Source organism: Balaenoptera musculus, chromosome 3, assembly GCF_009873245.2.
Source record: "Balaenoptera musculus isolate JJ_BM4_2016_0621 chromosome 3, mBalMus1.pri.v3, whole genome shotgun sequence".
NCBI lineage: Eukaryota > Metazoa > Chordata > Mammalia > Artiodactyla > Balaenopteridae > Balaenoptera > Balaenoptera musculus.
In genome coordinates, this window is record NC_045787.1 from 61,335,843 (window position 1) to 61,349,176 (window position 13,334).

Below are 13,334 nucleotides of genomic sequence, written 5' to 3' on the forward strand. Positions count from 1 at the left end.
ATATTTGCTAGCATAAGGCATTAAAATGTTATTGTAAAAAAAATTCAAATCCATCCCTTAGCCAAGTCTTTTTTTTTTCCAAAGTGTAAAGGGTTTTTTTTAATTATGTGTAACACAAAGTTATTCAAGTCAATAAATTTTTAAGGAATTTCACATGTTCTGATTCTTTCCACTGCCAATCACCTTAGTTCCTCCAAACTCATAATCTTCAAGATAAAATAGCCCTTTCAAAAAGAAGTTATCGTGTGAGTCAGCCCACAATTCTTTTAGTTAGGCTTCTTTGATCTCCAATGAAATATGGACACACTTCAAAATTCCCCACCTGTAATCTTTGGGATCCAGTTTCCTCAAGCGATTTACTTTAGGACCATGTTTAGGGTCAGGCGATGGATCTGCCTGGTTCTGAATTTGACACCCTCTAAAAATGTATTAGGTTCAAATCATATTCACTCCTAAGTCATCACACCCTAGAACAGTGCAGATCATTGGGATATGCCAATACCTAAGATAAAAAGTTTGTTAGGTTTTTCATAGTTTACTTGGCAGCTCTGTCTTGTAGTTCTTTCCCACAGATCTAACAGGTAGTTCTATGAGTAAAGGAAACCACACAGTTAATCTATGAGGCGTTTCCAACGATGTAGGTTTACAGAAACAGCCCCATCGGGATAGACCTCACAAGTCTTTAGAATACAAGCTCTATCACGTAACTCTCAAAGTGGGTGATTCCAAGTAAATATGTTTTTAAAAATCAGAGTTTAAATTCAGTAAAGGTGATGACATTTTAATCTTTTAAAGCTATCGGTTAAAATAGCATATGGTTCAGGTGATTTGTTACAAATTTTTACTCTGAGGTGATCACATAAATGAACGCAGAATTCAAATAACGTTGATATTGACCTTGGTCGACTGGCTTCAAGGTTATTTACAGAAGTAGCTCTTGGAGGCATCATCTTTAGTCAGATGCTGACACCCACTGGTGAAAGACACAAAGATTTCCAAACAGAGGATCTCTAAACATAACAACCAAAAGAGCAAACTAACATGTGGCGTTGAAATTAGATTTTTCTACCTCTGGTGATCTCAAATTTTGCCCCCAATTTAAATGGCATCAGTGGCCTATCCCACAATTTAGACTTAATCATGGGAGAAATGTTTTCTCAAGTTTAGTTGTTCCTGCAAATGTTCCATATTTTCCTAAAATATTAAAATAAGCTGTGCTGCATGTTATATGATTCTATTTATATGAAATGTTCAGAATAGGCAAATCTGTAGAGACAGAAAGTAGGTTAGTGGTTGCCTGGGGCTATGAGGGTCGGGGGAAAATGGGGAGTGACTGCTAATGTGTATGGGGTTTCTTATTTGGGGTGATGGAAATGTTCTACATTTGGATTGTAGTGACAGTGGTACAACCCTGTGAATTTATTTAAAAATCAATGAATTGTACATTTTAATGGGGTGAATTATATGGTATGTGAATTACACCTCGATAAAGCTATTCAAAAGAAATAACTGTGCTGGCCTCTGAGTTATCTCCTGACAAACACTGCTTATTAACATTAAAATGAAGATAATAAAATTGGCCTCTTTCCCCAGTTCTAAATATTTCTTATAATCACAATTAAAAGCCCTACATACCCTACCTAGTAAATGAATTCATTTTAATTTCCTCCTTTTCCATGATTCAGTAAATTCAAGGTCCTAAATACAATGAATATCTTAGTTTTAAGATAACTCTTTAAATGGTAATCTTTTCTCCTACATGTATAACAGAAAGGGAAAGCCAATGTGTTTGCTAATTAATATGTAATCAAAAAACAAATGTATCCATGAAAATAATTTCAGTCCTTATATGGGTAATTAAAGGGGTCAGGACACTGGTGTTCTATTTGGGGTTAGTAACTGCTGCTAACACCTTGAAGAATCACTTCAGGTTCTTTATCTGTAAGAATAAACTGTTTTCTATCATTTGGGGAAATACATGCAGAGGATATACTTGATAAAAAGATGCATAAACCATAAATATTAAAAAGTTAGTACCAATAGGATTCCAATAGAACACTTTATTCACATACTAGAACTATCTATTCACATACTTGGCCAAACTAATACCAAGCAACCATGTGACAGGCACATAGAACTTTCTCATAACAATGATTCACAAATTTGAACTTACATGCTGAGTCTAAAGAAGATGGCAGCCGATGCTTTTTGGGGAAAAATGAGAAACTACGTTTTGAACCATTAAATCTCTGACTGCTGTATTTAACAGCTTTATTGAGAATAAATCACATATCATACAAATCACTCATTTACGTTGTACAGTTCAAAGGTTCTCAGTGTACTCAGAGTTGTGCAACCAGGCCCACGATCATCTGCTCTTTAACACAACCTCTGAGTCATAACAGTGACAACAACCGCATGTTCATCATGCCCTCCTTCTCTGCAAGCCTCCCTTCCATGGATGTGCGGTGGGGTGCCTGTCTGTCTAAATCCAGCTAGGCTTCTTAATCCTCATAAAAGGATATTATTTCCACCTCTGTCCAACTGAATTTTTCAATATATAATTTGGTTTAAATATATAATTTTAAAATATAAAATTTGGTTTTTTTCTTTTTAAAGCATTATTCATTTTAATTTATTTATTTATTTATTTATTTTTAGCTGTGTTGGGTCTTCGTTTCTGTGCGAGGGCTTTCTCTAGTTGTGGCAAGCGGGGGCCACTCTTCATCGCGGTGCGCGGGCCTCTCACTGTCGCGGCCTCTCTTGTTGCGGAGCACAAGCTCCAGACGCGCAGGCTCAGTAGTTGTGGCTCACGGGCCCAGCTGCTCCGCGGCATGTGGGATCTTCCCAGACCAGGGCTCAAACTCGTGTCCCCTGCATTGGCAGGCAGACTCTCAACCACTGCGCCACCAGGGAAGCCCTAAAATTTGGTTTTTAATAAAAACAATTAAAATATCCTTCCAGCTGCCAGAGTACAGGTATCGACCCATCGTTAAGCCAAGGCCTGATTGAAAATTGTCAAAGGATATAGAGGCTGTTTTTTCCTCTAGAATTTCCAAGATGACAAAGAGGTCTTACACCCAAGTCCTGTTTTTAACAGCTATTTGAGGGTACTGAGGATATATCCAGATTCATCAAGAAAGAATGCATTATTGATTAAGCAATGTCTGCTAGAGAACCCAGATGGGAGTGGGGCACACGGTGTCACGTCTGGATGTCCTTACATCTCGACTTAAACTGTGGTTCCAGCTAGGCACTATAGAGCTGTGAGCTTCAACTGCACTGTGTGGGCCCCATATAATCACTTGAACTGAAAGGTACTTTGGTGCTCTGGTCCTAGCTTGAATAAAAGAGAATGTGTCAAGAAACATCTATAAGACAACCACCATTTTATTACTAAAATGATGTTTTTGAGGATGCTGTCACCTTACCTTCTCCCAAAGGAGAAATTTCTCTCAGGTCTAAGAGCCAGAAAATGCTTTACTCTTCCTGAACATCTGGTTTCCATTTAACTTATAAATAATGTGACTCTTATAGACTGCTTTTTTTTTTTTTTTTTTGCTTTGAACATAAGAAGTCCCAAATCTCAGAGTTGAATGTGAGGTCTGCTACAGCCAGGCAGGTTTTTTTTTTTTTTTTTAATAACTCGGTGCCAAGCAACTATTCCATCTTTTTCTATTCATCCCGATTTTTAAAAAATAGATCTTTATTGGAGTATAATTACTTCAAAATACTGTGTTAGTTTCTGTTGCACAACAAAGCGAATCAGCCATATGCATACATATGTCCCCATATCCCCTCCCTCTTGAGCCTCCCTCCCATCCTCCTTATCCCACCCTCTAGGTCATCGCAAAGCACCCAGCTGATCTCCCTGTGCTATGCGGCTGCTTCCCACCAGCTATCTATTTTACATTCAGTAGTGTATGTATGTCGATGCTACTCTCACTTCGCCCCAGCTTCGCCCTCCCACCCCATGTCCTCAAGTCCATTTTCTATGTCTATCTCTTTATTCCTGCCCTGCAACTAGGTTCATCAGTACCACTTTTTTTTCAGATTCCATATATATGTGTTAGCATACAGTATTTGTTTTTCTCTTTCTGACTTACTTCACTCTGTATGACAGACTCTAGGCCCATCCACCTCACTACAAATAATTCAATTTCGTTTCTTTTTATGGCTGAGTAATATTCCATTGTATATATGTGCCATATCTTCTTTATCCATTCATCTGTCGATGGACATTTAGGTTGGTTCCATGTCCTGGCTACTGTAAATAGTGCTGCAATGAACATTGTGGTACATGTCTCTTTTTGAATTATGGTTTTCGCAGGGTATATGCCCAGTAGTAGGATATGGTAATTCTACTTCTGGTTTTTTAAGGAGCCTCCATACTGTTTTTCATAGTGGTTGTATCAATTTACATTCCCACCAACAGTGCAGGAGGGTTCCCTTTTCACCACACCCTTGTTAGCATTTATTGTTTCTAGATTTTTTGGTAATGGCCATTCTGACCGGCATGAGGTGATACCTCATTGTAGTTTTGATTTGCATTTCTCTAATAATTAGTGATGTTGAGCATCTTTTCATGTGCCTCTTGGCCAACTGTATGTCTTCCTTGGTGAAATGTCTATTTAGGTCATCCACCCATTTTTTAACTGGATTGTTTGTTTTTTTGATATTGAGCTCCATGAGCTGTTTGTATATTTTGGAGATTAATCCTTTGTCTGTTGTTTCATTTGCAAATATTTTCTCCCATTCTGAGGGTTGTATTTTTGTCTTATTTATGGTTTCCTTCACTGTGCAAAAGGTTTTAAGTTTAATTAAGTCCCATTTGTTTATTTTTGTTTTTATTTCTGTTACTCTAGGAGGTGGGTCAAAAAGATCTTGCTGTGGCTTATGTCAAAGAGTGTTTTTCCTATGTTTTCCTCTAAGTCTGGTCTTACATTCAAGTCTTTAATCCACTTGGAGTTTATTTTCGTGTATGGTGTTAGGGAGTGTTCTAATAGCTGTCCAGTTTTCCCAGCACCACTTATTGAAGAGGCTATCTTCTCTCCATTGTATGTTCTTGCCTCCTTTGTCATAAATTAGGTGCCCACATGTCTGTGGGTTTATCTCTGGGCATTCTATCTTGTACCATTGATCTATATTTCTGTTTTTGTGCCAGTACCATACTGTCCTGATTACTGTAGCTTTGTGGTATAATTTGAAGTCGGGGAGCCTGATTCCTCCAACTCCATTTTGCTTTCTCAAGATTGCTTTGGCTTTTCAGGGTCTTTTGTGTTTCCATATGAACTGTAAAATTTTTTGTTCTAATTCTGTGAAGAATGCCATTGGCAGTTTGATAGGGATTGCAGTGAATCTGTAGATTGCTTTGGGTGGTAGAGGCATTTTTACAATATTGATTCTTCCAATCCAAGAACATGGTACAGTTCTCCATCTGCTCATGTCATCTTTGATTTCTTTCATCAGTGTTTTACAGTTTTCTGAGTACAAGTCTTTTGTCTCCTTAAGTAGGTTTATTCCTAGGTATTTTATTCTTTCTGTTGCATGGTAAATGGGAGTGTTTCCTTAATTTCTCTTTCAGATTTTTCATTGTTGGTGTATAGGAATGCCAGAGATTTCTGTGCATTAATTTTGTATCCTGCAACCTTACCAAATTCATTGATTAGTTCTAGTAGCTTTCTGGTGGTACCTTTAGGATTTTCTATGTATAGTATCATGTCATCTGCAAACAGTGACAGTTTTACTTCCTCTTTTCCAATTTGTATTCCTTTTATTTCTTTTTCTTCTCTGATTGCTGTGGCTAGAACTTCCAAAACTCTGTTGAATAACAGTGGTGAGAGTGGACATCCTTGTCTTGTTCCTGATCTTAGTGGAAATGCTTTCACCACTGAGTATGATGCTTGCTGTGGGTTTGTCATATATGACCTTTATTATGTTGAGGTAGGTTCCCTCTATGCCCATTTTCCGGAGAGTTTTTTTTTTTTATCATAAACGGGTGTTGAACTTTGTCAAAAGCTTTTTCTGCGTCTATTGAGATGATCATATGGTTTTTATTCCTTAATTTGTTAATGTGGTGTATCACATTGATTAATTTGCACATATTGAAGAATCCTTGCATCCCAGGGATAAATCCCAGTTGATCATGGTGTATGATCCTTCTAACGTGCTGTTGGATTATGTTTGCTACTATTTGTTCAGGATTTTTGCATCTATGTTCATCAGTGATATTGGTCTGTAATTTTCTTTTTTTGTAGTATCTTTGTCTGGTTTTGGTATCAGGGTGATAGTGGCCTCATAGAATGAGTTTGGGAGTATTCCTTCCTCTGCAATTTTTTGTAAGAGTTTGAGAGGGATGGGTGTTAGCTCTTCTCTAAATGTTTGATAGAATTCACCTGTGAAGCCATCTGGTCCTGGACTTTTGTTTACTTGTGATAGGACTGTTTATATTTTCTAATTCTTCATGGTTCAGTCTTGGAAAATTGTACCTTTCCAAGAATTTGTCCATTTCATCGCGGTTGTCCATTTTTTTGGCATATAGTTGTTTGTAGTAGTCTCTTATAATCCTTTGCATTTCTGCAGTGTCAGTTGTCATTTCTCCTTTTTCATTTCTAAGTTTACTGATTTGCAACCTCTCCCTTTTTGTCTTGATGAGCCTGGCTAAGGGTTTACCAATTTTATCTTCTCAGAGAACCAGCTTTTAGTTTTATTGATCTTTGTTATTGCTTTCTTTGTTTCTACTTCATTTATTTCTGCTCTGATCTTTATGATTTCTTTCCTTCTGCTAACTTTGGGGTTTTCTTTGTTCTTCTTTCTTTAGTTGTTTTAAGTGTAGGGTTAGATTGTTTGAGATTTTTCTTTTTTCTTGAGATAAGATTGTATTGCTATAAACTTCCCTCTTAGAACTGCTTTTGCTGCGTCCCATAGGTTTGGGTCGCCATGTTTTCATTGCCATTTGTTTCTATGTATTTTTTTTATTTCTTCTTTGATTTCTTCAGTGATCTCTTGATTATTTAGTAGCATACTGTTTAGCCTCCATGTATTTGTGTTTTTTACAGTTATTTTCCTGTAATTGATTTCCAGTCTCACAGTGTTGTGGTCAGAAAAGATGCTTGATACGATTTCAATTTTCTTAAATTTTCCGAGGCTTGATTTGTGACCCAAGATGTGATCTATCCTGGAGAATGTTCCATGTGCACTTGAGAAGAAAGTGTATTCTGCCACTTTGGGGTGGAATGTTCTATAAATATCAATTAGATCTGATCTATTGTGTCATTTAAAGCTTGTGTTTCCTTATTAATTTTCTTTTTGGATGATCCGTCCATTGGTGTAAGTGGGATGTTAAAGTCCCCTATTATTGTTGTGTTACTGTCGATTTCTCCTTTCATGGTTGTTAGCATTTGCCTTATATATTGAGGTGCTCCTATGCCGGGTGCATAAACATTTATAATCATTATATCTTCTTCTTGGATTGCTCCTTTGATCCTTATGTAGTGTCCCTCCTTACCTCTTGTACCAGTCTTTACTTTAAAGTCTATTTTATCTGATACGAGTATTGCTAATCCAGTTTTCTTTTGATTTCCATTTGCATGGAATATCTTTTTCCATCGCTTCACTTTCAGTCTGTATGTGTCCCTAGGTCTGAAGTGGGTCTGTTGTAGACAGCATATATATGGGTCTTGTCTTTGTATTCATTCAGCCAGTATATGTCTTTTGGTTGGGACATTTAATCCATTTACATTCAAGGTTATTATTGATATGTATGTTCCTATTCCCATTTTCTTAATTGTTTTGGGTTTGTTTTTTGTGGGTCTTCTTCTCTTGTGTTTCCCGCTTAGAGAAGTTTCTTCAGCATTTGTTGTAAAACTGGTTTGCTGGTGCTGAATTCTCTTAGCTTTTGCTGGTCTGAAAAGTTTTTGTCTTCTCCATCAAATCTGAATGAGATCCTTGCTGGGTAAAGTAATCTTGGTTGTAGGTTTTTCTCTTTCACCACTTTAAGTATATCCTTCCACTCCCTTCTGGCCTGCAGAGTTTCCACTGAAAAATCAGCTGATTACCTTACTGGGATTCCTTTGTATGTTATTTTTTGTTTTTCCCTTGCAGCTTTTAATATCTTTTCTTTGAATTTAATTTTTGTTAATTTGATTAATATGTGTCTTGGTGTGTTTTTCCTAGGGTTTAACCTGTATGGGACTCTCTGTGCTTCCTGGACTTGGGTGACTATTTCCTCTCCCATGTTAGGGAAGTTTTCAACTATAATCTCTTCAAATATTTTCTCAGACCCTTTCTTTTTCTCTTCTTCTGGGACCCCTATGATTAGAATGTTTGTGTGTTTAGTGTTGCCCCAGAGGTCTCTGAGATTGTCTTCAACTCTTTTCATTCTTTTTTCTTTATTCTGCTCCTTGGCAGTTACTTCCACCATTTTGTCTTCCAGCTTACTTATTCGTTCTTCTGCCTCAGTTATTCTGTTACTGATTCCTTCTAGTGTATTTTTCATTTCAGTTATTATGTTGTTCATCTCTGCTTGTTTGTTCTTTAGTTCTTCTAGATCTTTGTTAAACATTTCTTGTATTTTGTCAATCCGTGCCTCCATTCTATTTCCGAGATTCTGGATCATCTTTACTATCATTACTCTGAATTCTTTTTCAGGTAGATTGCCTATTTCCTCTTCATTTATTTGGCCTTATAGGTTTTTACCTTGCTCCTTCATCTGTGACATATTTTTTTGCCATCTCATGTTTTTTTTTTTTTCAGTAAGTGGGATTGTATTCCTGTCTTACTGGTTATTTGACCTGATGCTTCCAACACTGGGGTTAGTAGGCTATTGGGTAGAGCTGGGTCTTGCCTGAGATGAGGAACTCCGTGAGACCTCACTCTGATGAATATTCCCCGTGGTCTGATGAATATTCCCCGTGGTCCCTGTTAGTCCAGTGGTTCAGACTCAGAGCTCCCACCGCAGGAGCTTCAGCCTGACCCTGGGCTTGTGAATCAAGATCCTGCAAGCCACCTGGGGAGGCGAAAAAAAAAAAGAAAAACCAAAAAACAATAACAAAGTAAAAAATAAAATTAGGCTAGAAAACTAACAGATAGGAAGAATATAAAAATAAAAATATAGATGAATCAACAACCGGAATGTACAACAGTACCACAATAGTAAAAAAAAGAGGAGGAGGGAAAAAAAAGGGCGGGGGGAGGCCTTGGCTGTGGAGGGCGGGGCCTAAGCAAGGGTGAGGTTTGGGTGGTGGGAGGGGCTGATGCTCAGGACCCATAGGGCTGGAAAAGGCCCTGGAGGGTGGGCGGGCAGTGGGGGGCGGTGTTAGGCTCAAGGAACAGAAGGGGCCCAGGCATGCCCCCCAGCCCTGGTCTCAGAGGGCAGGGGACATCACCTGGGAGCCCAGCAGGCTTCCTGGGCTCAAGTGGGCAGGGCAAACACCCTCCTCTCCTCTCCTGCTCCTCCGGTCTGGGAGGGCCCCTCCTGCCTGCCTCTCCTGATCTCCCCAGCCTCCCTCCTATGCCCCCAAGAACCTATGCAGCCTGGAGGGGGCTTTGGAGGGCAGGGGATCAGTCTGGGAGCTCAGCAGGCTCCCTGGGCCCAAGTGAGCAGGGCAATCACCCTCCACTCCTCTCCTGCTTCTCCCAAAGGGCCCCTCCTGCCTGCCTCTCCTAATCTCCCTGGCCTCAGGGACGCCAATCCTGTCTGGCCTCCACTTCTCCTCCCCCTTCAGTCCCCTTACGTCCTACCGGTTCACTTTGGGGTTCCTCCTGTCTCCTTGGGTGTCAGAGTCCCCCACCAGTGGCCAGCAGGCGCCCTAGTTGTGGGGAGACACTAACTCCACTTCTTCCCATACTGCCGTCTTGACTCCATCTCCTCTCACCCTGATTTTTAATTCTATTTATTTTTTAAAAATTTATCTTCATTGTGTGTTCCTTTTTGGATATGGCAGTTTGTAAATAAATGAAGAGACAAATGGGAGGTAGGTAGGGAGATAAACAGCTAGACAGATAAAATAGAATAGCTAGACGGAAAGCAAAATATGAGGGGGAAAGTTGGGGGTGGGAGGTGGGATGAACTGGGAGATTGGGATTGATGTATATACACTAATATGTATAAAATAGATATCTAATAAGAACCTGCTGTATAGCACAGGGAACTCTACTTCACTTCGCTGTACAGTAGAAACTAACACAACATTGTAAAACAGCTACACCCCAATTAAAAAAACAAAGCAAAATATGAAAAGAATTTGACAGAAAGCTATGTAGCCCCTGGTAAGATAAATAGATAAATAGATTGTTAAGAAATGGTTTGTAACAGGTTTAAAGAGAGCATATTTTTTTTTTAAAAAACTGTAGGCTTTACATTTATTTTTATAGGGCTAGCAAATCCATAAAATACTTATTATTTGGTATCTTTCCTATTATCATTTGTTATTTACCCTCCCATTTTCTTTATTTGATCTATCTTCCCCAATCTAGTAATTTCAAAAACAGATCTCACAGAAGGAAAGAAGGATGCCAACTGGAAAAGAGTCTTCTTTACCATCTCCAGGAAATACAAAACAAAATAAAACCTTTGAACACAATTCACGAGGAGAAAAAAATATCCTGAACCTTTGTGAAGGAAATATTCTTGTATTGGGTTTTGCCTGGAATTTTTTAAAAAAATCAATATGTATCCCCTTTTGGTAATAAGGTTCTCTAAGAATAGAGTGGTCTCTGACTTGGAGGTAGCAGACTCTTCAAAGGCCCCTATGTGGCATGTTGAACCCTGGCAAAGATAACTGCCTGTACCATCATGAGCTGAGTGCACAGCCATGTTTATGGTGGTGGTATTAGACAGTGGCCCCACAGCAGTGCTGACTGATTCACTCTGTGTTCAAGTTTCCAGTTATTTCATTTGATTACACTTGGCTGTGTTTTATGAGAGGGCTGCAGTTGGCCTAAGTTGTTAAAGAAACATGTGCATTTCCATTACCAAAGTAGGTATCAAATCCTCGGCGGGTTGGAAGACATTCTTTCCGGTACATTCCCAGGTGCCATTTTCCGACCATGTGCGTAGCGTAGCCTGCTTCCTTTAGAAGCTGGGGCAGGAGTTTTTCATCCAGAGGAATGCAGCTGGGCTGACAGGGCCAGATTATTTGGTGCTGTAGACCTGTGTGGATCTTAAAACAGATAAACATAAAATTATGGATTAATGATGTTGAAACATTCTGAACAAGCAGATAAAGTGGTTGGCTAATTTATTGGACATATGTGTAAACATGAATGCTTAATTCTATTTCTGTACCAGTTTAAGCATTTCTAAAAGGCGTTTTTCTCACTTATTCAAATAAGGTAATAGACATAAATAAGAATTTGAAGGAAATGAATAAAAGCAGTCTAACAAACATTAGATAGTTTCAACAAATATTTATCCAGGAACTATGTTAGAAACTGTTAAGTTTTCACTTCCTACCTCAAAAAAGTAGCCATAATATGAAGTGTGGATCTATCAAGGAAAAAGTGTTCCAATTTCTATGCACATGAGATGTTGGTGTTTGATTAGACGAAGCTTCTATAATCTTTCAAGACTTGATTTTTTAAAAGGGTATAATGAAGATAATGATTTGCATTTCTTATTCTACCTTACATAAAGCATAATTTCAAAAGACAGTGACCAACTTTTCCTTAAAAAAAAAAAAAAGTGGCCATCTGATCCACAGGTTAGGAGTGGCTCCCACAAGTATCACCAGGGTGCAAGCACCACACAACTAATTTTAAGAAATTATCATGTGTTGAGTCTTGGTGTAATATTAAAATAGAACACCCACAATTATATGAAAAGGCTATTAAAATAACCCTCTCTTCTCCAACTACATATCTGTGTGAGGCTGGATGTTCTTCAATGACTTTTACCAAAACAATATACAGTTGACCTTTCAACAACTGGGGGTTAGGGGCATTAACCCCTGTGCAGTTGAAAATGTAAGTATAACTTTACAGTTGGCCGCATCCAGGGATTCAACCACAGATCATGCAACATCATAGTACGTATTTACTGAGAAAAACCCACGTACAAGTGGACCCTCACAGTTCAAATCCATGTTGTTCAAGGGTCAACTGTATTGCACAGGCTGAATGCAGAAGCAGATGTAACAATCTAGCTACCTTCTATTAATAGGAAACATGTACAAAAATATAAAACAGGGAGATTGGTTCAAGATGGCAGAGTAGAAGGACGTGCACTCACTCCCTGTTGTGAGAGCATCGGAATCACGACTAACTGATGAACAGTCATTGACAGGAAGACACTGGAACTCACCAAAAGAGATATCCCACTTCCAAAGACAGAGGAGAAGCCGCAATGAGATGGTAGGAGGAGTGCAATCACAATAAAATCAAATCTTTAACCACTGGATAGGTGACTCACAAACTGGAGAACAATTATACCACAGAAGACGACCCACTGGAGTGAAGGTTCTGAGCCCCACGTCAGGCTTCCTAACCTGGGAGTCCAGCAATGGGAGGAGGAATTCCCAGAAAACCAGAATTTGAAGGCTAGTGGGATTTCACTGCAAGACTTCAACAGGACTGGGGGAAACAGAGACTCCACTCTTAGAGGGCACACACAAAGTAGTGTGTGTATCAGGTCGCAGAGGGAAGGAGCAGTGACCCCCATAGGAGACTGAACCAGACCTACCTGCTAGTGTTGGAGGGTCTCCTGCAGAGGTGGGGGGTGGCTGTGGCTCACCACAGGGACAAAGACAGTGGCAGCAGAAGTTCTGGGAAGTACTCCTTGGCGTGAGCCCTCCCGGAGTCCACCATTAGCCCCACCAAAGAGCTTGTAGCCTCCAGTGCTGGGCCACCTCAGGCCAAACAAGCAACAGGGAGGGAACTCAGCCCCACCCATCAGCAGACAAGCGGATTAAAGTTTTACTGAGCTCTGCCCACCAGAGCAACAGCCAGCTCTGCCCTCCCATCAGGAAGCTTACACAAGCCTCTTAGGTAGCCTCATCCACCAGAGGGCAGACAGCAGAAGCAAGAAGAACTACAATCCTGCAGCCTGTGGAATGAAAACCGCATTCACATAGACAAAATGAAAAGGCAGAGGACTATGTATCAGATGAAGGAACAAGATAAAACCCCAGAAAAACAACTAAATGAAGTGGAGATAGGCAACCTTCTAGAAAAAGAATTCAGAATAATGATAGTGATGATGATCCAGGACCTCGGAAAAAGAATGGAGGCAAAGATCAAGGAGATGCAAGAAACGTTTAACAAAGACCTAGAAGAATTAAAGAACAAACAAGCAGAGATGAACAATACAATAACTGAAATGAAAAATAAGCTAGAAG

The 13,334-nt window shown here is 39.3% G+C and overlaps 1 protein-coding gene and 1 non-coding gene across 2 annotated transcripts in view; both read right to left on the bottom strand.

The window, feature by feature from the left end:
• Positions 1–13,334, bottom strand: part of ARSB (arylsulfatase B) — a 175,425-nt gene that overhangs the window by 144,102 nt on the left and 17,989 nt on the right. The window contains exon 2 of the mRNA XM_036848122.1: positions 10,976–11,162. Within this exon, the coding sequence (XP_036704017.1) occupies positions 10,976–11,162 (187 nt within the window). The remainder of the gene's footprint in view (positions 1–10,975; positions 11,163–13,334) is intronic.
• Positions 547–677, bottom strand: LOC118893722. The gene has a single exon (XR_005019571.1). It is a non-coding gene; the product is annotated as a small nucleolar RNA SNORA18 (small nucleolar RNA).